The sequence below is a fragment of the Lepidochelys kempii genome, chromosome 1 (genome assembly GCF_965140265.1).
Source record: "Lepidochelys kempii isolate rLepKem1 chromosome 1, rLepKem1.hap2, whole genome shotgun sequence".
NCBI lineage: Eukaryota > Metazoa > Chordata > Testudines > Cheloniidae > Lepidochelys > Lepidochelys kempii.
Genome location: NC_133256.1, coordinates 232,680,998 through 232,707,758, shown reverse-complemented (window position 1 = coordinate 232,707,758; position 26,761 = coordinate 232,680,998). Strand labels below are relative to the sequence as shown.

Below are 26,761 nucleotides of genomic sequence, written 5' to 3'. Positions count from 1 at the left end.
CACACAGAGGGACATAATTACATGTAGCAGATTTAGGAGCTAATTCTTTGCCCCTTTTTTTACTCTGCATTTTATCAACATAATTATTTTTTGACTGCGGACTAACACCCTGAAATTGACAAGCATCCATTATAAGCAGGAACTTGTTCACTAAATTGAAAAACAATGAATTGCAGGTTTATATGTACCCATTGTCATACAGAATTACTATGGCTTTGTTCTGCAAGAGGAAAAAGCTAATGATTTTGAAACAGCAGGTGACAAAACACATTCTCCCCCCCCCCTTATCAGTTTGTTGATGAAGTCATTATGAATTGGGGCCCAGAATAGGGTTGGCCTTATTTTTAGCAGATAGACTTTTAATGAGTTCTATTGTGGAGCCAGTCATGTTGATTTTCTTACGTTTTTTTTCTCCCTTCACTCAGAAACTCCCAGTATTGAAAAGCTACTATCAAAGGACTGGAAAGACAAGCTTCTTGCCATGGGATCAGGGAACTTTGGAGAAATAAAAGGTAACATTGTCACTGTGATCCTACAGAGTTAAAGTGAAACAAAAATAAAATGTGTGTATATAATTAGCTTTATGGAACTTCTTCATGTTTTTTGTTTTATTTCTCATTTCTTTGTTTGTTGGCAGTGTACAATCTCCCTGTGTGATTTTTAATAAACCATGGTATGTCCTAAATGAACAAGCCACTTTCATTTATGTAAGGCTTTTGTTCCATCTTTAATTCTATTTTTATCAATATAAGGGGAGTCTTTTATAGGATTCATATAAAACCCAGTAGAGATTTTCACAGTTGCATATTAACATAGTGTTTAGCATCCATATACAGTAGGAACTACACATCTGAAATCGGAAGGCGATCAGAAATGTTTGCTATTGTTGGTGCAGATTGTGATAATATTGTGCAATAGATGAAAGGGCAAAGTTTTTGTGGTGATGCCTCTAGGTACTGAAATTAACTTGTACAGATATTAAGAGACAGCACACAACATATGTGTGTTAAAGCATGTTCTTTTAAAGTCCTGCTGTAGAAGGAAAATGCAAAATGTGACCATTATTCAGCAGTAGTACCTTCTGTTTTGCCAAGATATTTACCCATTTTATATATGGGAGGTCATTTTAGGAAACCGGTACTTGTTTGTTTTTATACAGTATTTCTGCTCAAAATAATTGTGTCAAACTTGATGTAAATTCCAAAGATGCTGATGTTCCCCTAAAAGAAATCAGTGTGAGACTCCCACTTCCTACATGATAAAGTCAGATGGGGCTACCGTGTCATCTAATCTGACCTCCTGTATAACATAGAACTTCCCCAAATTGGTTTAGATGAGTTCATGAAGAATAGGTCCATCAATGTCTATTAGCCAGGATGGGCAGGGATGGTGTCCCTAGCCTCTGTTTGCCAAAAGCTGGGAATGGGCGACAGGAGATCGATCACTTGGTGATTACCTGTTCTGTTCATTTCCTCTGGGGCATCTGGCATTGGCCGCTGTCAGAAGACACGATGCTGGGCTAGATGGACCCAGTATGGCCGTTCTTATGTTCTTAACCCTGTTTGAACTAGAACATGTCTTGCACCACTTACATCAATGCAAATCCAGAGCAGCTCCATTAAAGTCAGTGGAATACACCAGTGTAAAAGTGGTGTGACATCAGAATTAAGCCCTACTTATTTTTAATAGACCTAGTTTTCTGCTTTTGTTTTACTTGTATTGGGACAAACCCTGAAGTCCTTATTCAGACAAGGTCCCAAAAACTTACTCCAGACAGTTTTAAGGACCTGTTTCTCAGTGCACAGTAACACTCAGTAAAATGTTGAAACAAACGCTGTCACTTTAATCCTAAAAGGCAGTCTCTTAGGGAATAATTCATAGGTTTACACTAAAACTTAGTATTTTATTCATATGTTCCTTTCAGCTTGTCACAAGTAAGCCACCGGCACTAGCTTGCTCTAGTCCACTGACTTACACAAGAGGGAAAGTATGCCATTTGCTCCCCCCAACTTCCCTAGCTAGGGACTGTAACTCATATGAGTCCAGAATAAATTACGCATCTGGTACACTTATTTGATAACTTGATGGCCAAACACAGCACTTCAGCACCAAGTAGCCTGGTGTATTACTCTTATAAGTGGGCCAAATTCTGAATTCTTTACTCAGTCTTTGCACACGCAAATGCACTTGAGCACACTTTCCTCACATATGAGTCAATTGGCCAGAGAGAGCTATTGCTAATATCTTGGCCTATGTGTGGTTAGTACATATTCAAAAAGTATATGATTTAAGTAACCCTACGATGTGGTGTGTAAACTGATTCATTAATCTTTAAGATGTTTTAGGGTGAGGGTCTGTAGGTGGCTTTCATTTCAGATTTCGATGTTTTCTTGCTGCAGCAGCCATCACAAGCGCTCTGGAACTTCTTTAACCCTTGAGATGCTGGAGTTTTAAAAAAATTTACTCCCTGTGATCCTCCACTCTCTTTGGACTGAGTAAAGACTCTGAAGCTTGCTCTGTACTAAGAAGGCAATCTCTTCCAAATGCCTATGATCTTGTTCTGTTGGAGGGCAGTCTTTTTTCTCCCTTCCTCTCTTTCCCCTTCACAAGTTAAACATGAAAGCAGCAGCGACTATAAGATAACATGAAAGAAATTCAACAGCTCTTTCAGTCTTGCCGGAGGTGGGGGGACAGGGGGAGGATGGGGAGAAAGAGTTTTCTTTACTTTAACTTCTGTTTTTAAATTTCATGTTTTGAACACAAGTTGAGTTATTGTTTCATAGCTTTGTTCAAAGCCTCACACCCAATGCATTTTACTGGAACTGCGGTTCTATGGCTGGGGGCATGGTTATTAGGTGTTTGGATCAGGTTTGGCAGTAAGCTGTGAAAACAGGCGCTGGTTTATTTTTCCTACTGACTGCCGTGACAGTTGCAATTATTGTGCATTGTTTGTAGGTGGCTAGAAAGAAAGGAGGATACAATAGAGCATTGCCCTCTGGAGGTAAATGAATTTGGCTGACAGGTTCTTGGGGGGTCATGCAGGCTGATTATTTAGTGCCCAGGAATGTGGTTTTCATGCCACCACCAGCCATGAGCGACTAGCAAACAATAGGTCAGTGGTATTGCAACTGTATTTAGTGAGACAACATGAAAGGTGTGCAAGTTGAGCTGTTTTATACATACACACACAGAGGCATTGTACTGGAAAGAAGTAATGTTTTTTTCCTGCTATGTGAACATGAGGTTATTAACAGTTTTTCAATTGTAATTTTTAAATTAATTTCTCTCTCTCTCTCTGTGTATATATATATACATACACACACACACACACACACATTTAAAAAAAATTTCTCTTTTAGTGATATTTGGAAACGCATTCTCAAATAGTGTTTTTTTATTAGGACATTCTGGAAAGTGTACAGGACTTGAAGATGTTTTGCCCAACTATTTTGTATAGCAAATAGTTTTTTCCATTTAAATGTTCAAAATTTCATTATGTTTTTCATTAGATCCAGGGGAGTTTTACAGGGTTGTGTGCTGCAGATTCAGCATGAGGTTGCTTATTGTTATTGCCTGGGTTTATGTTATTAACATTGAATTATATTCTCTGATAGAGGCAAAAATCAAAGGAAGATAAAGATTCTTCTAAATTCTAATTTTCTGTTACTGTTATTTCTTTTAAATAAACAAATGGTAATATTTTACCAAAGGTAGGGAAGTATGTTTATTAGCTAGAGCAAGCACCAGCTACAACAGGATCCCTAGTTCTAATCCCAACTCTGCCACTTACTTGTTCTGTGACTTTCAGCAAGTCTTTTAAGATCTTTCTCAATTTACCCATCTTTATAATGGGAGAAGCAATGCTTACTCATCTTTCAGGGGGTGCTCAGAGACTTAATTATTAGTTTTATTTCACTTTGAGATCATCAGGTGGAAGGATCCGTATATGTCCAATTAAAGAAAAGGGAAAAATAGTGTTTTATTCTTGTGGTGTGAATGTATGTTGTATTCTTGAAAAGTTCATTCCAGTTTCATACACATTTCAAGGATATCACCTACATTTAAAATTGCGGGAAACTTCCAGAACCAATAGTAGCTATAAAAATTGACATAAACAAGTGTATCCGTTGTATATTATGTGTGTGTTTGTATAGATATATAGTAATGGTGGGTGGAAGAAAAGTACAAGCCTGAGGATGGAGACTTCCGAGGAGATCTTATTTTGAAAGTCACACAATTTTGAATCTGCTCAAAGCAAGTCAATCCATAGTACACTAGATGAAATTCTAATACAAGATGCCCTTTAATTCTTTTCAAAGCACCAAGCAATTAAGTTGTTTAAAACTTTTAAAATATGTATTGAATTAATTAGATATGTTTAAATAGAAATTATTTCTACATCCACTGGTTTTGGAAATGGGTTCAGAAAAGCCCGTTGGATTAGTCATGGGTAATACACTTTATTGGATTCAGTGAAGCAGGATGAGTTTCAGAGCTCAAACGGATAACCCACAGGAGTCTGATTTCGTCCCAGTCCAGCACAGCACGTTAGCTTCCATGCAGTGTAAGGTGAGAGTGGTTGTCTTCCTCCATAACATCAATATTGGCTACAGCAGAGGCAATATGTGGGATGGACCAATGGCCTGGTACAATATGGCAAATCCTGAATTGCTGTGTTCCTCTGTCTCCACACCCAGAACACGCTCTGCTGCTGTTAATGCTATTTCAGTTCCACCAGTGTTACCATTGTTGGAAGTCCTATTGTAGATGGGGGATGTCAGCGGGCGCGACCCGTTCAGCAAGTACAGTGGTAGGTTTCAGTGGGCCTTCTGCACTAGGTTTTCCAGTGTTGCTAACACTAGTGGGGTTGAACTGGCATTAGCAATGGTGAGAAAATTTTGAAAAACTTTCCTAGCATGCATAGGGCTTTTGTGTTAGTCTAGTTTATTTCCCATTTGCCAGGAGTTAATACATTTTGATATGTCCCCCACTTAACTAATTTTGAATCAGTTTAGGGAATTACAAGACAAAAGTTTGAACTGACTTTTGTTTAAAATCTTCCTGACTTTGCTTACTTCCAGAATTAAAGTACCGGTAAGTTAATTGTTTAAGAACTGATGTTCCTGAATCTCTGAAAGTCTGGGCAAATCTGAATCTGCATTTATTTTTTAAAAGTCCTCTCTATTGCATGGGATAGTTCCCAAACAACTCTGGTGAACTCTTCTTTTTACCTCTTGTAAAAATGAAGAGTCATTGGGGCAGATCTGGCTCTCAACTGCACCCGTTTGAAAGCAGGGCAACTCCAGTGGAGTAACTCCAGATTTAAATGAGTGTAGCTGAGAGCAGGATTAACCCACCATGCCTAATCTTAATGCACTAAACCCATATATATGTGACATAGACATTTATTTTTAAGCAGAGAGCTCTGTTACATGTTGTATGAAATATCAGTACAGGTATTTATATTAAACTGTGTTTGATATATGACAAAACTGTGTTTGATAAAGACTTTAATCTTGCTTGTGTGTAGTGAAGTCAGGGCATGAATGTATATTCAGTGAACAGTCTTATGACTGCCAATAATGGATTAAGAGAAATAATCCATTCAGTGATACTATAGCTCATCAGAGCTGTGAATTAAAGACATATGTTATGTAGATTCAATGTATGGATTAAAATGGATAATCTGTGAGGTGACACACAGAATCTTGAGATAAGTGGGCTATGCAGATTCAGTATATGGATTGTGACCGATAATTCCATTTAAGTAACACTGGACAAGTTGAAGACAAGTAAGCTTGGGGTAGTGCTCAGGTTATGAGCAGTAATCCAGTGAGTGACATGTTGGATCTCATAATCTGTAAACTGAAGACAAGAGAGCAAAGGATTCCACATTTAGATGTGGGAAAGGAGGAGGGGGTGATTATTCATTGGGCAAAAACTGCGTTTAAACCTTTAACTAATAAAGCACAACTCCCCAGGAGATGTGTGAAAGATGAGCATTCCCTTCATAGCTGTGTGAATTTGCATTTGCAAATTATCGTTTGAAAAATGTTTGCATGTTTCTGTCAGATGTGGACCTGTGGTATTCTTTTTTATGGAGAGTGTTGTATTTGGAATAGGAGAGAGAAGGAGAGTGAGAGAGAGAATCATAAGTAGAGGAGATAAGATATATGTGGTGGTTGGCTTCTTAAGTATGATAAATTCAATATTTATTGAAACCTACTTGGTATCATCTTCTCTCTGTTTATTTACTTTGTTTTTTTTAATAGTAGCAATTTGCTGACAGTGAGCTTTAGGCCTTTGCTGATGTACCAAAAGTGCTGGAGGGGGGAACTTGCCCAGTGGCACACTGGGGAACCTAAATTTTAAAGGCAAACTTGGCAGCTGCTGAAATAGTGGTTGATCAGAATACAATGTGATACTCTCAGCCGGCAAAGAAACAGAGTGTGCCAATCGAGCCACACCACCGCAGTGCCGCTTTCAGGTGAACTTGAAAGACTGAAATGGACACTGTGGCTGGAGGGAGCTATTCTCATTTGTCCCTGCAGGTGGAGGTTAGTCCAAGAAATGGAAATGGCAACAAAGCCTTGGGAGAAGGCCACCAAATAGGATTGGAGGAAATTCCGTTAAAATGCCTAAAAATATTAAAATCGAGAGCTTTGTGACAAAATAGTTAAAATGCTGCTTTCAAGCTGCACTGGACTATTTCAGCATTTTCTCTGAATAAGCATTATGACTCATAATAAATAAAAAATGAAATCCTACTTAACCAAATACCTCTCTTATTTTTTAAAAAGTGGTTATCAATAGAGGGGGAAAAGTCTAAAATTGAATTAATTTAAATAGCAAATGGCAATGGCTTTATTTTGTTTGACCATGTGGAGGCCAAACTCCTCCATTTAAACATCATTGAGAGCATTGGCTTTAAAAACAAATAAACAAACAAACAAAAAGGCTAAAACCAATGTCCTCTTTGAGTTAAAAGTACCTCATGGATGGAGCTGATAAAGATTAATGTCCTGAGCTACAATTACCAGTCTGTCAAAAGGAAGAGCATATATATATATACACACACATGCATACACACACACCTATATTATGCTGAGTTTGTCTTTTGTTGCTGTATACAATTCAAAACATGAACCAGCTAGCATAGTTACAGCTTGTTGCCTGGATGGGGGCACAATGAATAGCTGTTTTGAAGTAGTCCTAATACAATGTTGTCTATTCTTTTTGTAACCTTGACAGTAAGTAACTAACCTGGTTAAATACCAAGCTTTGTTTGCAGCCTACTGTACCAAAACTTTTATGACAGCCAATATTGAATATTCACTGAGGACTTATTTCTAGCATTGCAGAATAGGTAATGGACTGGTCTGTTTCAGAATGTACTACTGAGCAGAAGGCTGTGTCTTTGTCCCTACAGAATATTCATTCTTGAGGGTAACAATAGCTAAATATTATTGTTCATCAAATGTTTTAGTTCATTCCAAGCCATCTTCCTTGAAGGCTAAACGTTTCAGACAGTACACATGCTCAAATCAAGATGAATATCCACCTTCTAGGCTGTTATTCCAAAAAGAACATATTTATTTCAGTGGCTCTCAAACTTTTTTACTGGTGACCCCTTTCACACAGCAAGCCTCTGAGTGTGACCCTCCCCCCTTATAAATTAAAAACACTTTTTAATATAGTTAACACCATTATAAATGCTGGAGGCAAAGCGGGGTTTGGAGTGGAGGTTGACAGCTCGTGACCCCCCATGTAATAACCTCGCAACCCGAGGGGTTCCGACCCCCAGTTTGAGAACCCCTGCTTTATTTGTTAAAATACAGAAGAAAATATATTACAGAAAACCGTAGACAGATAACTTTTTTTTTTCGTATTGTAAGCTATGGCTCAGCTAGTACAAATCAATCAGAAAGTTTCCTTCTATTAAGCTGATTTCACATATCCGTATGGAGTCAATTAATTTAACAAGCTAGGTAGCTGTATATTTCAGACATGCATTGTAAAGTAATGGTGGCCACTGTGTACTGAAGTTGGCTTAAATACTTAGTTGAAAATGCCAATTTTCAGATTTTTATGTCCTGGCAATCCCAAAGAGTTACTGGCTTGAAAATCATCATGCCAGCTCACAATAAATACTCATTGTAGTTATTTCCATAGCATTGAGTTGAAAGCATACAGGGGGTTTGTGTGCATGTACAAACGCACACTCACAAAACACACAACAGTGATATAGCATTAATAATTTGGTTAATCACTGACTGGTAATAAATGTAAAAATTTCTGGTCAAAGACAGAAAAAAGGTGTTTAAATTCCATACTTACCCCAGCCAGTTATGTCTGTTTATCAGGGTACATTTCCTGAAAGAGCATAACATAAACTCCCCATTGCCCCACATACAGAACTGCTGTTGACGTCAATGGCAGTTCCATGTGTGGCTCAAGGGGAGAATATTCCCATTTAAAATGAATACTACCAGGCTTTAACACTATGATTTTAGAGGAAACCTAACCAAGATAAAATTAATGCAACAAATCTGAAGATGACTTATATCAAGTGCAATCCTATTGGCTCCAATGGATTTGCATAGGGAGTAAATTAGTACAGAATTGGACCCATATGTTTAAAATAAATCCCTGTGTGTTTCTAGCGACACCTAAAATTACTAAAATGGATAGAACAAAAAATCAAATATACACTTCACAGTGTATGCTGTTAGTTTGTTTTGCATTTCACTCAGTTTGGAGAATGAAATTCGGCATCTGATCCATTTCACTTTCCAGTTCCCTTTGCTTAGCACAATAACATTGTGTTTGGGTTTCCAACACTGCAGGGGAAAGTTAAAACTGAAGAAAAAAAAATACAGTGGTCTGCGATGTGGGTGGAGGGTGGAGTAAAAATGTCAAGGAGAAAAAAAAGGTCTGTTCAAATGAAGTCTAATCCTGAAGTTATATCCAGTCTTGGAAGTAACTCCTATTGATGCTGGTGGGAGCTGGGGCCATGCAAGGACTGTGGGATTTGATAAACTTCCCCCTCATATCTTTTTTTTTTTATTTTAAAGTTTGTAAAACATTGTGCCTAAATTAAAGGCCCATCTTCACTTAAAAAAAAATTCACATAACTAAGCAAAAAACACTTGGACATCACCAAGGTTTTAACTAGTTATGGAGTATAAGTATGTTCCCATCCATGCTATTTTACCGCTGTTTTGCCAGGGTTAAGGGTAAGGGACAACTGTTTTGTAACTTGGTTCCCTGACTTGGTTGGTTTTATAGTGTAGGTATGGTCTGTGTTCACAGTTCCCTTTAGACCGTGTCCAAATTATTAGGCCCTGACCTAACAAAGGTTTACATAAGTGCATAACAAAACAAACTGGGAGTACGCCCATTAAATTCAATGGGTGAATGGGTGGACATAGAGACTGTCCAGTTTGACCAATGTACATGGCAGAGGGGCATTGCTGTCACATGATGGCATATATCACATTGGTGATATATCTCACAAATCTTGGGAGACAGGCCAGTCCTTGCCTACAGACAGCCCCACAACCTGAAGCAAATACTCACCAACAACCACATACCACACAACAGAACCACTAACCCAGGAACTTATCCTTGCAACAAAGCCCGTTGCCAACTATGTCCACATATCTATTCAGGGGACACCATCACAGGGCCTAATAACATCAGCCACACTATCAGAGGCTCGTTCACTTGCACATCCACCAATGTGATATATGCCATCATGTGCCAGCAATGCCCCTCTGCCATGTACATTGGTCAAACTGGACAGTCTCTACGTAAAAGAATAAATGGACACAAATCAGATGTCAAGAATTATAACATTCATAAACCAGTCGGAGAACACTTCAATCTCTCTGGTCACGCAATCACAGACATGAAGGTCGCTATCTTACAACAAAAAAACTTCAAATCCAGACTCCAGCGAGAAACTGCTGAATTGGAATTCATTTGCAAATTGGATACTATTAATTTAGGCTTAAATAGAAACTGGGAGTGGCTAAGTCATTATGCAAGGTAGCCTGTGTCCTCTTGTTTTTTCCTACCTCCCCCCCCATATGTTCTGGTTTAACTTGGATTTAAATTTGGAGAGTGGTCAGTTTGGATGAGCTATTACCAGCAGGAGAGTGAGTTTGTGTGTGTATGGGGGTGGGGGGGCATGTGAGAAAACCTGGATTTGTGCAGGAAATAGCCCAACTTGATTGTCATGCACATTGTGTAAAGAGTTGTCACTTTGGATGGGCTATCACCAGCAGGAGAGTGAATTTGTGTGGGGGGGTGGAGGGTGAGAAAACCTGGATTTGTGCTGGAAATGGCCCACCTGATGATCACTTTAGATAAGCTATTACCAGCAGGACAGTGGGGTGGGAGGAGGTATTGTTTCATATTCTCTGTGTATATATAAAGTCTGCTGCAGTTTCCACGGTATGCATCCGATGAAGTGAGCTGTAGCTCACGAAAGCTTATGCTCAAATAAATTGGTTAGTCTCTAAGGTGCCACAAGTACTCCTTTTCTTTTTGCGAATACAGACTAACACGGCTGTTACTCTGAAACCTATTATTACATTGTATCACAGCAAACCAAACATGTTGCACTGGTTGAGATATGTAGAACATCTTGAAAAAATGGCTATTCCCATTTAATGGATTTTCCCCCCATTTTTTCCCCCATGTACACAGGATTTGATTTTTTTAAACAATAACTGTTTTATGATATGAACATAATACAATGTAATTATGTTTGCCAGGCTTTATACTAGCACATTGTTTTCTTTGATTTTCTTTGAAAAACAGATACTGACAATTCAAAAGCTATTTAGGTAATTACTTTGTAGTAAACTGACTCGGGGGATGAGTTTAACTGTCTACTATTTTTTCCCCTGTACCTCTGATTGATAATGTTCCTAGTTATTTAACAGTGTCACAAAGATTATACAAAACCATACTGCAATGTTTTGCCACTATCCTTTTTGTCTTAGAGTGTATCTGGTGGAGTGGGGGGTGGGGGGGATTCTGATCGCATGTCCATCAGCATCTAAGGCTTATCTGACAAAATAAAAATGTCTTGGTTATCCCAGTTTCTGAGTTGTGCTCTCCAGGAAATAAAAATGAAATATTTTTGCTGCTGTGAGTGTCTAAAACCATTTGTCAAACTTCTGCTTGTTCTGTTTTGCATGAATATGATGGGGTTCTCCTCTTACTTGGTCTTATATGTGTCCTCACTTTAATGTACATTAAAATGTCACTGCCACCACCAGACTCAGACTGAGAGTCGGAGCTGAGAATGTGTAATCATTTTAGTCCTAAACAATATTGTGGATAGTGTCAATTTGGGGTAAAATATAGATTTAACCTTACAGAATAGCATTAACTTGGTCCTCCATTAGTGCTGCCGGCTGTGGCTGTCAAGTGCTCATTGTGACTGTGTCCACAAATACGTTTTGTTCCCAGTCCCTTCATGCCAGTAGAGAATAAACAGAGGGGTCTGGAAAGTGTCTTCACTCGTAACTACAACTAGTCCTGGGGTTTGCTTTGATGCTTATATGTGCGTATGTGTGGGCTTGTTTGATAAAGTTCATGGTGGAAAATCCACGTTGTGGCTCTGCAGTGCTACGGAACAATGAGAACAGTGTGTCCACCTAGAGCAATATATCCTGAACGGCAGGTGGCCTGGTGGTTAAAAAGCTTTGTTAAACGTGAAATGCACATTTGTTGCGGATTTGATGGTAATTCAGTGTAATTTTAAGGGCAGTCGTTGTTAGGCCACTTTCCTTTTCCTTTTCAATACTTGTATGAAATAGTCTAACTCATTGTCAGTTTGTACATTGCCACAATGGGCTGTTCCATTTTTTAATCACTCTACCATGGTGTAGACTTAAAGCACTGAAATCATGTGAAGACTATATGAATAGTATAGACTAGTCTCCAACAGCCAGAGCCTTTTTAAACTCAATTATCAACAGGACTAGCTTTGAGCAAGTTTAACAGGCAAGCTGCTGGAAGTGGCTGCTGGGGGCAACAACCTGCCCACAGTAGGGTTCCCAACATTGCTACCAGCTTCACTGATGTTAGCTATAGTGAGAGCTTTTTGTAAAAATTCAACTTTGCAGCTGTCTCTACAGTGTCTTTCATTGCATAGTTGGTAACATAGTAATATATATTTTTGAGGTAAATTTAAAAAATCTCTACAAACTACTACTACTCTACAATCGTATTTAGTGAAATGTCAGCAGTTGTGTGCATGGTGGTTAATATCTGAACCTCATGTTGCATTTTAAAGAGTAGATAGTAGCAGATAGGACAGTGTCACTTTTTCTGCTTACATGCGTTTTGCATGATCAGCAGAACAGGCATGTACATGAAGGGAATATGCATTCGAGTTGTTACATCCACTTACATAAGCACTTTCAGTTGGTACTGAGATTGGTTTAATAGCAGCAGTTCAGGCCATCTGGAGTCTGGTTTACACTACAACTCCAGCTAAATTTAAAATGAGGTAGTAGAATCGATTTTAAAACCAGTTAGAATTTTAAGGGCTATTTCTCCAATGTAAATCAGGCCTTATTCTTGACCAGATAGCATTTCTACTTGTTCTTTCATTCTGAGCAATAATTATGATGTGCATGAGGTTGGTTTTCAAAGGCAACATTATATTCAACTCTTATTTGTTTTAAAAGTAGATGAACAGCTGTTATAACTCTGTGCAGTACCTAGAGATGAATACATAGTGCACAGAAAAAGTTGATTTTGTTGAATATATATTGGTAGTGACCAAAATGTGTTGCTCTTTGACAATGGTTAGATGGCCAGTGTGAAATATGTAAAATCTAAGCTCTGAGCCCATCTCTAATTTAATTGTGCTTCTATAACTTGAATAAAGCTGTCCATTTCTCTTTGGGAGAGATTTCTTGCTCGTGAATGGATTAATAAGATTAAGAGACCGTTCAGAAAAGTTTAGATGTGTCTGAAATTAGGTAACTGTCTCTTATTAGTGCCAGTGTGATGAGTGTTTAGTCTCTCTTAGGCAACGCGGTCTGGGCTTAGAATACCAGGTGTCAGAACTCCTGGGTTCTCTTCCCAGTTCTGCCATTGACTAACCATATGACTTCTATCAATTTACACACGTGAAATACTTCTCTACTTCTAAGAGTTGTTGTGGGATATATTAATGTTTTCTGGGTTCTTAGAGATCCTCAAATGAAAGGCACAGTATAAATTTGTATTACTTGATAAAGTCATATTAGTTGACTGTCTGACAAATATCACTATATTTTTTAAATAAGTTATTTGACAAACATTTATTCTTGCCTGTCCCTAGCTTAGAACTAGCCAAATCCACACACACCCCCACGCAGCCACCCCCTCAGTAAATATTTAGAATAAAATATTTGCAAACACTTTTTCAGTGTTAACCAGCACCATGTAAATCAAACAGTAATTATAACATTAATTTTCTCAGTGATACAAAATATTAAATGTTTCTTTGTAGCTAAGATTGCTGGGCAAGAATAGTCCTTTAGGGTAATTTCATTTGTATCACTTAGAAAAGCTGCACATTCTCCCCCCTGAAAAACAGCCAGGGAATGGGGGGAGTCATAATAGACACTTCTAACTAATTGCATGACTTAAACTAGTGCTTTGTCTCTGATGTTTGAAGTGAAAATTGTAACTTAAAAGTGTTTTCTCCCCCACTCTTAGTATATTACCATAAGCTCCCATTCTTTCTCACAAGTTTTAACAGAACTCTAAAAAAGTTCTATAGTTTCTGTTTCATTGCATCTCTCAAGTCTGCAGCCTACCCCCATGGGTCTTTTGATAGTGTTAGCAAATATGCTCCCATCAATAGTGAGAGTATTTCCCCATAGAGCTCTCTCTTTTATTATGGACTTTTAATAGGAAGTTCAATCAAGTGACATTACTTTTGTACCAAAAGCCTGACCCTATGTATTTTCCCAGATACACGTAACTGTCTGCAAGTACTTAAAAGATTTGGAATTGGTTAAAGTGTAATGAAGGAGTGTTGCTGGGAGCACTGGATGAAAATAAGTGAATTTAAATTAAGCTAAATATCACAAAAATATCCCTAATAGTGGTGACATGTATTCAGTTGTGAAATCATCTTTCAAAGGAAACAGTAGATGGCCCACCATTTAAGAGGAGAATACTATGTCCAGTTCTGGTGCCCACAATTCAAAAAGGATGCTGATAAAGTTGAGAGAGTTCAAAGAAGAGCCACGAGAATGATTAAAGGATTAGAAAACATGCCTTGTAGTGACAGATTAAAGGAGCTCAATCTATTTAGTTTAATAAAGAGAAGGTTAAGGGGTGACCTGATTACAGTTTGTTAGTACCTACATGGGGAACAAGTTTTTAATAACAGGCTCTTCAATCCAGCAGAGACAGGTATAACACGATCCAATGGCTGGAAGTTGAAGCTAGACAAATCCAGACTGGAAGTAATGTGTACATTTTTAATAGTGAGAGTAATTAACCATTGGAACAATTTACCAAGGGGGTCATGGTGGATTCTCCATCACTGAAATATTTTTTAAATCAAGATTGGATGTTTTTCCTCTGCGACTTATTCTGGGGAAATTCTGTGGCCTGTGCTATACTGGAGGTCAGGCTAAACGATCACAAGGTCCCTTCTGACCTTAAAATCTATGAATCTGTGAAATCCAATCCAGAAAGCAGTTGTAAATATATTGCAGGAAGATTCCTGCACTGGCAGGGGGGTGGACTAAATGAGCTATTACCAGTAGCTCTTTTCATGTCTGATTGATAGTTGGCTATGAGCACGGTTAGTGTAGTCGCCAGTTTTTCTTTTGTTGAATTGGAGAGCGTTGGTGACATTGGCAACAGAACACTTCTCGGATTTGAGAGGGGTTTGTGTGGCAGGGTTGTCCCAAAAGCAGACTGTTTTAGACATCTAGACAGAAGGCTTATCCATTTCCTCAAGCTTTTGGGGAAAGAACTTCATGGGTTCTGATTTCTGTAAGGGAGGGGAGTTTTGCCAGGGTTGTGTGGTGTTGGTGGGTGCTGGTAGATTACCTGCGAGTATATTTTATGATTTAATTGATTGTCTTTTCAATTCATGGCAAAGGTGCCATCATTGTACATAGTTTTTGATTAATTATATTTTGATTACTCTCTGATCTGTGGGGCTCTTACTACACCATCCGCAGGTCCCCTCTCATTCCTTTCTGGGTGAAAGGAAACCTGCTGCAGTGAAAAAATTGGATGGTGGTAATTGGTACCTATTTCTGGGAAAGCATGAGCAGAACATATTTCTAGTGCACTTGTACATAACACAAATTTGGTGTTTGTAAAATAACATAGCGAGCAAGTTGGGTTAATGATGGCAAGTGGCACAACCTCTTAGCTATTTCTACTCTACACTAGACTTCAAAAAATTCTCACCAGTGATCGCAATCGTGGTAGCAGCTATTGGCATTTTAACCACTGTATCATCTAACCCTGAGCAGAGCAGAGCTGGGTGACATGGCAGCTAGAATGCTGGCAGCTGCCCTGCCCTAAAGAAAAAAAAGAATAAAAAATCTAATGTGCATAAGATTTCTATTCTTCAGAATGCCCACTTGTACAGTGGGGATGATAATACCTACCTCACAGGCGAGCGGCTTTTCTGGAGACAGAAAAATGTGGATATCCAGTTTTGACAGAAACATTTTCAGAACAGTTTGTTGTGAACCCTGTGAAATGTAAACAACTTTGAAAGTTTTCACAGAACTGTTTTTTCCATGTTTCTATCCGCTCTACTGAATAGGTTACTGGAAGAAAAGCGGGGGGAGCAGGGAAAGGAAATATTATTAACCCCAGTTTTACAGATGGGTAACTGAGGCACAGAGAGAATAAATAAGTGACTTCCTCAGTTACACAGCAAAATAGTGGTAGTGCAGGGAATTGAATGGTGCCTTAATCATCCTCCCTGTCTCATTTTTCTGTGAAGTGTATGTCCCTAGTTGTTCCACAACTGCAATATGCGTTGTGATTTTGCATATACTGTACTGAAATTCTGTTTATACTGAGACTGCCATTTAAAAATTACCCAGCTCTCATTTCTCTCTCTTCCCTTTACCTTTTGTCACTCTATGATGCCCAGGGACTCCAGAAAGCCTAGCTGAGAAAGAAAGGCAGCTTATGGGTATGATCAATCAACTGACCAGTTTGCGTGAGCAGCTGCTGGCAGCTCATGATGAACAGAAGAAACTGGCTGCATCACAAATCGAGAAACAACGCCAGCAAATGGAGCTGGCTAAGCAGCAACAAGAACAGGTGAGTGATTATTACAACGAATCTCATTCTAGGCTCCTATTCATTGATGTTTAACTTTCCAATAGTTTATCTTTGAGGGCTAAAATTTCTCAAGATTGTTCTTAGCCCAGAATTAAGTTTTCCTTTTGTTTTGGGTTGTGGAAAGTCAGGTAAAAATATATTGAAGCATTATTTTATTTTCCGTAGGGTTAAAAAATGGTGGTTTTTCTACTTTTCAAATAATTGTCCCACTGTTTTGGGAGACAAAAACTCAAAAATTCTTTTGTTTTAGGAGTGCAAATAAAAACACAATGTGCCTGTGCCAATGGCCACTTGAAGTCAGTGAGATTGGTTGTGCATAACAGAGCAAAATGTGGCCCTTAGATAGTGCAATGCCACCAGAAAGTGCAGTTTGTGAAGTTTGAAAAGAACTGAATGAGAAATACATAAAATGTGAACCCCTGTAATACTTCTCTTCGCCATTTAAGAGATTGATTTTCAGCCCTCACAAATACATGCATCTACACTTTGCAGGCACAAATATGTGTTCACACTTATCAGTAGATGCATATGTTAGAATTTGCATGCAAAATCACCCCTTTTCCCAATACTTTTTTCTAGGCACAAATTTTCACAAAAGTGAAGGCACATGTATGTGTCTGCCCAGCTTTGTGTAGACAAAAATTGAGGACAAACAGAAACCTGGCTTAAAATTGCGCCCTAAGTGTGTGCTGAGTGCTGTTATCCAGATACACTATGTCTTGGGTGTGTGTCTGGCTCTAGAATTCTGCATCTTGAAATAAACAGATTTGAATTTATTTGATGGTTTAGACATTCCATATGTTATTTCTTGAATGTATTTCCTGTAAACATGGGGAAACAGTGCATTTATTTGAATGTCTGATCAATTATAGCTCTTTCTTATTTTTTTAAAATAGAGCAAATTAAAGAAAGCACCTGTATGACTTGTTTGAAACTCACAAAAGTCTGGAAATTCATTCATTATTGCCAAAACTACGGTAACTCCCCCACATTGCATGTATATAATAAAGCACACCAGTTGACAACATACAATGGAAAACACTGCATTATGCACAAGAGGAATTATGGTTGCTGTGGGAGCTATGTCTTTGTTTTTACTGGTGCTTGGATAGTTAAAATTTCATCCTTACTGCTGCATATCGTGGCTGAGCTGTTCTGTGGAATTCCCATCTCTTGAACATAAAACCCTCACAGAAGAAGAAATTCTTTAAGGGACAGCAGGAGAAATGAATAATCCATTAAATTAGAGTAGCCCTTTCACATTGTTGCTGGTATACAGACAAAGATGGAGAGGCATCACTAGCAAGATCTTTGTGGGGAGAAATACATCAGGACCTGTACCCTTACCTGTAGAGGTCACTATTGTTTTAATACCACTGAATAGTTCAAAGAGAAAAAGGAGAATAGAGTGAAAATGCAAAAAAAGAGCAATAAAACAATCCCGCAGGATAGAAATCCTTGTGGTCATGCATTATATACAAACTGATTTTTATAAAAAATATAAACTAAAGTATTTATTTAATCATTAACAGTGAGCCTCCCTAAACACACAGAGCTTTTTTCTTTCCCCAGGCTATCAAGTCAGGTACTGATAGGAGTTTCGTATGCGACTAGTTTAATAAAGGAAATTAACATTTTATTTGTGGGGAGAAGCTCATCAGTTCTCCCCTCGATAAGTGGATGTTATTCCCATAAATGTTGAGACTTACATCAGGGGAAGAATACTCCTCCAACAATGCTTGCAATGCTCTGTTAGCAATTCACAGGAATGGAGCTGTTCTGGTGCCTGAAATAAAACTCTTGTGGAATTCAAAAAAGAAGATGCGTTTTAAATGTAACGGCTTATTTCCCCTCAGCTCTGTAGGTCTTCTCTACGCTGCAGCCAAGGGTGTGATTTGCAGCTTGTATAGCTCCAATTGCTGGTATCTAGCTAGCCTGATAAATATAGAAGTGAGGATGCGGCAGCACAAGTTCACTGTGGGCTGCACAAGCCCATCTGGCCTCCCTTGGTACATGCTTGTTTGTGCAGCTGGCGTTGAAGCTTGCACTGCAGTGTCCTCATTTCTAATTTTAGCAAGCTAGGTAGAACAGAGCTAGCATGGGTAACACCTGCATATGCTGCAGATCACACCTGTGGCTGCAGTGTAGACATAGTCTGTGAGTCAGAACACGTTTTGTACCTTCTCATCAATTGTAAATGGGATCTGTCCAGAGTCACACAATCACCCTACTCAGTTGAGAGGGAAGGATGGTCTTGTGATAAATACGCAGGACTTTGAATCAGGCGACTTGGGGTCAGATCTTCAACTGGTGTAAATTGGCACACTTACACTGAAGATACAGTGGAGCTATGCTGACTTACACCAACTGAGGGTCTGGCCCCTTGTTTCTAGTCTGTGGCTTTTTAGAGGTTAAGTGGATTTCCCAAAATCAAGTACCAATCTCTTTTTGCCTCTGTTTCCCTATCAATAAAATGTAGATAATAATGCCGTCCTACTGCGTTTCGTATATGTAAAGCTCTTGGAAATCCTTGAACAGTAGGTGCTATAGATGTACCGTGTATTCTCTTCTTTGCTCCTTTTTCCTCTTCCTCCTATTTGATGTCTTTTCCCAAGTGCTCTTCCACCAACAGAGAGGGGCAGGCAAGCAGTATTCTTTAAGACCAGTGGCAATATGATTCTATAAATTGGCTAACGAGAAGGGACTCATGTATCAGTCTACCCCCGCCCTCCCATCAGTACTGACTGTGTTGTCCCCGAGGTTCACTTTTTCATGAACTGGCTCTACCATGATGCACAAATGTGAGCCTCCTGCCTCTGTAGCACATCCGGCTGCTGCCACCCACACCCCACAATGTCACTAGCTTAATAGAGTGGTGTCAAGAACTAAGAAAGGTGGGAAATTCCTTTGTAACAATTCCAGGAGTGATGGTACAAATTTTACATTTGCAATTTCTCCACAGATTGCAAGACAACAGCAGCAGCTTCTGCAGCAGCAACACAAAATTAACCTTCTTCAGCAACAGATCCAGGTCAGAGATTGTCACCCTACCTATAATTCCTAATTTTCATTTTTCCCTTCTTTCTTCCAACTCCCTTCAGTACAGCCAGAGTCTTTGTAAGAATCTATACAGACAGATGTTGATATTGTATTTTAAGAAAATGGATAAGGATGTTACTTGCCATTAAGCACTAAGAGCAGGATTTTGCAAGCCCTTACACTTGTGATTAACTTGACTCATATTGGAAGCACCATTGATTTCAGAGTGCCATTCACATGAATAAGGGTTTGCAGGATCAGACCTTGGAACAGTGGCTCTCAGCCTGTGGCGCATGCCCCACAAAAGTGTCTTTAGTGTCTCTTTCAGTTGTTGGGTGTGGAGTTACAGATCTCTTCCAATTCTATCTTGAGTCTTCTGCTGAAACAGTTTTGCCCCGTCTTTTGCCACCAAGTTCCCCTTAGGTATCAGGAGAACAGTCTAAATCATTTAATAATTCTAGAAGGGACTCATTTGAAGCAGGAGCAAGCGAAAGGATTCTGGAGAGCAGCTGAGGAGGTGAGGTCTAAGTGGCTATGTGCGTGCTCCGTCAGTGAAAAAGGTTGCTAACTCTTGTACCACAATGTTATGGATGTGATTATATTTCCTTTTCACCTGTTATTCCTTATTATTTAATCTTGTTTCTTCATCTTCCTTCCTATGGTAGTATACATTTTATGCTCTGAGAGTCAATAGCATGTTATATTTAAAAAGCTAAAAGTTTGTTCCTGCTCTCTGATGTTCCAGTGCACATCACCTAGTGCCCCAAATCACTGATTGTACATGCTGGTAGAGATGGATCCAAACACCCCAACATGTGAAGAAACTTTGGGACTGGACATTTGTGGCTGGGTCTGATTTCTATAATTAGATGATTCAGCCTCCTAGATTCAAAAAGCCTTGAACTTTGAGGGAAGGTTAGATCCAGATCCAATCTTCGTGCCTCAGGTCCATCTTTAATATTTAATATTCAGCATTGCATAGCAACTGGTTTTATGTGGCATGAGCTGATTTGCACTGGTTAAAAATGTGTGTAAGATACAGGGCTGTGTGCAGTTGTTAGATGAGCCATTGCCAGCCCCACTAAAATCAATAAGGTAGTATGGTGTGTAAGTCAGAGGATAGCTTGGCCCCTAATAAATGCATTGCTATGCTCCATCACACGATCATTTTAAGATGTTGCATGTCAACCTGAACCCAGAAAAAATCATTGAACACTATGGTGGGTGTTCTTGTGAATTAAAGTTTAAATTGTGCTCTTGGTGACTACAGTGGAGTTGAACAGAGAAGAAAATTAATGGAGAAGAAAATTTAGACTGGAATAGTTAGGTATTGCGATCTGGTAGTGAAGTACAATAGAAAGAAACTGAGTTTACCTTCCTTTTGAAAGGTTGGGAGGCAAATATGAGAGGGCAGACTACCACTGTCATTGGCCATCTTGATCTAAAACTGAAATCAATCCTGCACTATTTTGGAGGATTGAACATTTTGGTAAAGTTTGTTTCTTAATTTCAACAGTTCTTTGTTTCTCCTTCTCACCTTTATTTTTGGGGAAATATGGACAGAGAGAGTTGGGCGCCTGACTGCTTTTTTTGAGGAGGCATTCTGAGGAGGTCTGTTGCTTTCCTACTTCTGAATGCTCGTTGACCATATAAAATACAGCACAATATCCTATAGCTCTAAATTCTGTATTTACATGAAGCCAAAATGTTTGGGACTGTTGTTGTATTATAAATTTTATGAGGGAGGTGGGATGGTGTTTTTTGCTGGTATTGGAGGGTATCTTTCCATTTTAAGTATGTCTGGTGAGAAATGTGGACAGCTGGGAAAAGCTGTGGTTGGATATGGTAATAAAAGAGCAGAGGTGGAATTTGTAATTCCTTCTCTTATGGCATGCTATTGTGGCTGTGGGTATCAGAGGGTTTTCTGGTCTTGACTAAAGGTGTGGTGTTAGATTGTGTTTGCTAGACTCTACCTGTTTACACTTCAACTCAATCCACTGGCATGTGTTAAAGTCTACATTGCCTTGTCTGTTCTAGAATATTAGAACATGTTAGTTAGAATGTGGTAGCTAACACGTTCTCACAAGACATGATCTCTCCTATACCGTGACAAACCCTTCGACTGGTTTTAACCTGAATTTGATGCAAATTTAAACTGGGAATGGAATATATATTTTTAAATACTTCCTGTCAGAAGACTGGCATTTCCACTTGGCAGTGAAAAGGAGTTTTAAATAAGGGTTTGCATGAGGAGGAGCTTAGGGCCTGGGGTCTTATAAGCCATTCAATCTCCCAGGCTGTTTGAGTTGAGTAGCGAAGGCAGTACTCATAGGGGTGATGCCACTGCAACCTGACACTATGCTCAGTAATACAGTTCCCTCAATGGGGTTTGGATCAGGACCCAGCTCAGCTGCCTTTTCTTTTTGTTGTACTATTGAAAACCTATCTCTTTACACTACTTACTGTATTTCTTTTTTTAAAATTTTTCTTGCGTGTTGTGCATGTGCATGTGCACATACTCCTGTTTTTTTAATAATACAAAATCATCTTGAGCCCAGACTTTCGCTTGAGTTTTTAGTGTCTTGTTTGTAAAGAAGTATCTGAAGTTTTACATGGGTTTACAACCATGGCACAATCTCTGAGTAGCTAGATATGTAATAATTTATAAAGCATCCCAAATCACTATGGTAAGTAGATGCTATAGTGTGCTGTTTGTTCAACAGCATCAGGATTTCTCTGCCCAGATCTTTCTGTAATCCCGCAGTCTCAATTGCAGAAAATTATGGGCCAGATCCTCAGCTGGTTTACAACAGCATAACTTCACTACAATCAGTGGAGCTACACTGATTTACGTTAGCTGAATAACTGGCCCTTTATGCCTTCTCTTTGTAAAGTGCATGCAATTCTTTGTGTTGGTGGAGAGATTTAAAAAAAAACTTTATTGCTGCATCTTTAACAAAAGTCTGAAAAACAATACAAGAAACCCTACTATGACAAGTGATGAGAGGGAGAGAGAGAGGAACCAGATTTTAGTTCTAAGTTTCTATTTATGAGCCAAGAGTAAGAAGGGAAGTTGTTTTATAAACAATGAGTAAATTGCAAATCATAATAATAAAAATGTGACCCTGTTTCTTTTAAGTGTAGAGTGTAAAAATGAAATATGTCTTCACCAGGGTACTGGAAAACACAGATTGATGATGAGATATAGAGCCTTTCATTTCTTGAACCCTGACCTAAGTCAGTAGTACATGAAATTCAACTCACTACTTATCTGATACGTGCTGCTGGCTTAGGAAATGAGTTGGTGGCCTGTCTCAACCCATTGTCTAGGGACCTCGGATGAAATCCTGACCCTATTGAAGTCAGTGAGGGCACAAATTTACCCTGTGTGCCTACTTCACATAAAACACTATCCAAGCTGGCACCCTTTTTTAGGCAGCTACATCACAGAGATCAAGGTTTGAAGAGAGATGGAGACATTTCATTCCTCTAGAGATGGTTCCTTGGCTTCTGCCTGTCTAAAGAACTGTCACTCTAATCCTGAGTGACACAGGGCCCAATCCAACTCCCAGGGAAGTCCGTGGAAACAGCCGGGTCAGGTATAAAGTTTTTTAAAAATATGAATACTACTACGAATAAAAATAAATATTTTCTTTCCATGGAATAAATTAACAGTTAGTGGCAGAGAGAAATAACAGTTCCAGAGGGAAAAAATAGCTTATTCATTATAAGGAAGTGGAGACAGTGGCCTGGTCACTCTACTACATGGATTACTCAAAATGGTCAGTGATTTTTACAACAGGTTAAGGCTGGTGGAACTAAGTTGTGACATGAAAGTCAAATGTGCACAGAGGCTGTGGGTTCAGGCTTTTTGATCCTGCCGTAACTAGTCTATCAGGCTTCTATCTCACAGGTTCCAGAGTTTTTAAACAAACTGCCTTAGATTTATTGACATGGAAATGTTCCTACGAAGTTGGGACTGCTGTTTGACTTACGAACAATTGATTGATTAGGCTGCAGCAATGAACCCAAACTATTTATGACAAAGGATTCATTTTATTTGAGCCAAATTTCTCTAAACTTGTTAGAGTTGTAGTAATTCTGGATAAATTATTACACGCACAAAAAATCTATTGAAATATTGTATTGAAAACATAATACCTTAAGGTTAAAAAAAAAAAAAAAAAAAAAAACCCTGACTGACCTGCTGATTTATGAATCCTTTCTCCGAGTGCGCTAAGTTGGAAACATTTCCTTCTCCCATTACCCCTACCAAACAAACACCAAGACTTGCAGACACAAGCAGGGATAGATTACAAGGTATATCGCCTCTTTGGAGGACGGGAAATGCTGAATGTAACTACAATTCAGTTAAAGTATCCACTTCTGTGACACGGAAGAAAGACATGATAACTACTTGCACACAGAAGAATGTATCAGTCACATGGGTATCCTACTGAAAATACACATCCCCTCTTGTTACATGAAGAGGGAATGTTCATTAGAGCAGGACTATGGGTTTGTCTGCATATATGAGTTGGCAGGGTTTACATAAAAGTTTAATGTTAAACAAGTGCAAGTTTGTGTGTAGACTAAGGCCAGGACTCTGTCTATGACCTCAAGGAAGGCCACTGGACTGCAATTTATGCTTTGGAAAAATGGATATCATCATTTTTATCTGCTCTGCAGGGTGCTCTAGAACTAATTTGTAAGGGGCTTTATATTTATTCTCCATGTGTTTTAATGCCATTTTAGAGATGTGAAAATGAAAAGGTATTTTTCTTACTGATTTCCATTTGCCAAAGTATTCAGTTCATCCTGCCCTGCTCTCCCTGGACCTGCTCTTCCAATGGAGCTGCTACTATTTTTTTTTTTGTAATGCTTTCATTTTGCTTGAGCAGCCCTGATAATGCCAGCTTGTTTTTCAGAACAGTTCCTTAGCTGACTGCTTCCGTAAGAGCAAGCAGAGGAGAGCGCACATGAGCTCAAAGTACTGCTTTGTTGGACCTTCAAATATTGGGCTAAATTCTGCCCTTGTCCTTCATAGCCCTGCTGGGGAGAAACCCTCATCCTCACCCCCGCCAGCTTCTCCGTGCAGCCACAGAACACCTACTGGCACCAGCTGGCGGGCTGTCATGGAGCCAGGGCTCCCAAGGTTTCTGGGATCCTGGTCCTTGGTAGCTTGCCTAGCAGTGAGCTTGGGAGCTGAGGTTTCTCATACTCCTCCCTCTCCCCCCCAGAAGACAGCCTGAGGAGTTGTCCAGGATTCCTGAGGATCCACAGACACCCAGCTTCCTGGGCTGCCCTCCCATCATCGGTCCAGCGGTTCCTCCCCTCCTGTCATTAGTCCAGGGATTTCCAACCTCCCCACCCCACCCCACATTCCCCTCAGGAGCAGCACTGGCAGACAGGGAGACCTGGGACAGGCGGCAGCAACACTGGTATGTTCCCGAATCAAAATATCCCCATTCATGGGGAAATTCTGAGGTTTGAGGTTTCAAAATCTTGAACACTGGGAATTTCCGGCTGGATGGATATCTGATTTCTGGCCAGCCCTATTAAAAAAAATCTAGCTATAATTTTTTTGAAGGGAGAGTGGAGGGATTTTAGGGGTGTTTTAGCTTTCTCTGCCACACAGCATTTTGAAAAGATTTTAAAAGTTTAACACACAGGTTAGAAATGTCACAGAGTTTTCCTCATTAAAACAATGTACTGATTTTAGCTTTACATAAGTATATAGAAGCAAGCTGATTTCAGAATGCTTTGTGTATCGTGATTTGCCACACAGATGTTAATTTGGGTGAGTAATTTTTGTTTGTTGGCATTTGGGTTTTTTGTTTAACTGCTCAGGTGAGCAAGCATCTGTTATCCAGAATTTACAGAATGATTTTTAGCCCTAATATTTCATATTGTTTGTATGTAACAATTCTCTTTGTATTTCTTTAAAGTAAAACAATGAGATTTTCATTAGTTTGCTATAATGTTTCAAATGAAATAGAGGCAGTTTGGAGGCAGTTGTTGCTTGTATATAGCACTGTAAATTTACGTGGCAACATAAAGAAATGTCCCCTGCCCCAACAAACTTGCAGTCTAAATTTTACTGCCGGCACAGCTCATCCTTCCTCAGATTCTGTGCTCGGTTGGAAGGCAAATATCAGCCATGTACCACAAAGGATAAATCCTGTGAGCAAAAGGCTTTGTGCCATAGGTGCAGCCACTGCTGGGGATGATGGTGTTGTCTCCTCTCAGCTCTTTATTGTCCTGTAGATATCTGCTTCAGGGCAGCCTCAGGACTGGTGAAGTTTCACTCTTAGTCCACTCTCAACTTTTTTTTTTTTAATGTGGTTGCATCTCTGCTTTGCACAGTGAGGAGAGAGTGGCCGCAGAGCAGTGCTCCACAGACCCATGACTCTTTGCAGCTTGCCACCCCCTGCAAAGTGGAATGGTGCTAATTCCTCTGTATTTAGGGGACCCCCACACATATTAGGAAGAGGTAGGGACAGAACGTTGCCCTCATCAACCAAGACATCAAACTAAGGGCCTGACCCAGCTCCCATTGAAGACAATGGAAAGATTGTCATTGATAATAGTGGGAGGTTTGTTCTCACCCTTCTTCCTCCCTATTCTGCAAAATGCTTTCAGAGCTGGTTCAGTCCATTGAGCCAATTTGTTTTTGTTTTGTTTTTCTCCATTGCGGATATGCCTTCAAGAGTCCAGGTCTCTCTGCAAGCTGAAATTGAAGTCAAACCCAATGGGCTCATAGACTGGGGATGTTGTGTCCAGATTCATCATGTGTCACGAGCAGCTGTTTTTCTGCATCTTGTAAACATGGGCCTACTGGATTCACTGAGACCGGCCCATGAAGAAGTCGCATTGCAGCCTTTCCCATGACTTTGCAACCTTTTCCCAAACAACTGAGGTTGCTGGCAAAGCAGCTATTCAATTGTTTCTCACAGAGGCTCTGCAGCTGATGTCCTCTCAGTTATCATAATAGGACTTGCAGAAAAACCCTTGGGAACCTCAATTATATAAAAAGAGAAAGAGAGAGAGAGGAGGAAAGGGTCAAGATGCGGAAAGGGAGAAGTGAAAAAAATCTAAGCTAGAAATCAGAGTCTAGGCTCTGAGTAAATTAATCTTTCCCTTATGTCATCATATGTACAGCAAGTAAAGTGTGTGCTTTGCTGAAGAGAATGATGCATTTACCATAGAAAATCTCTGGGTCTGCAGCTCCTCCATTATTGTAAAAGTTAATTCAGTGCTAGTGAAAGATGCCAAATGGGCAATCCTCTGTTTATTCACAGAGCAACCTTCCATCGGTCAAAGCCACAGAGATCACTTCTAGAAGCAATAGAGTAGTTCACTGTCAGGCTTGTCT

General features: G+C 39.4%; 1 protein-coding gene across 6 annotated transcripts in view; it reads left to right on the top strand.

Annotated features, from left to right (window-relative positions):
• Positions 1–26,761, top strand: part of SOX5 (SRY-box transcription factor 5) — a 547,399-nt gene that overhangs the window by 352,583 nt on the left and 168,055 nt on the right. For all 6 annotated transcript variants that reach the window (XM_073318355.1, XM_073318369.1, XM_073318362.1 and 3 more), the window contains exons 4-6: positions 426–512; positions 16,154–16,326; positions 19,310–19,378. In XM_073318355.1, the coding sequence (XP_073174456.1) occupies positions 426–512; positions 16,154–16,326; positions 19,310–19,378 (329 nt within the window). The remainder of the gene's footprint in view (positions 1–425; positions 513–16,153; positions 16,327–19,309; positions 19,379–26,761) is intronic.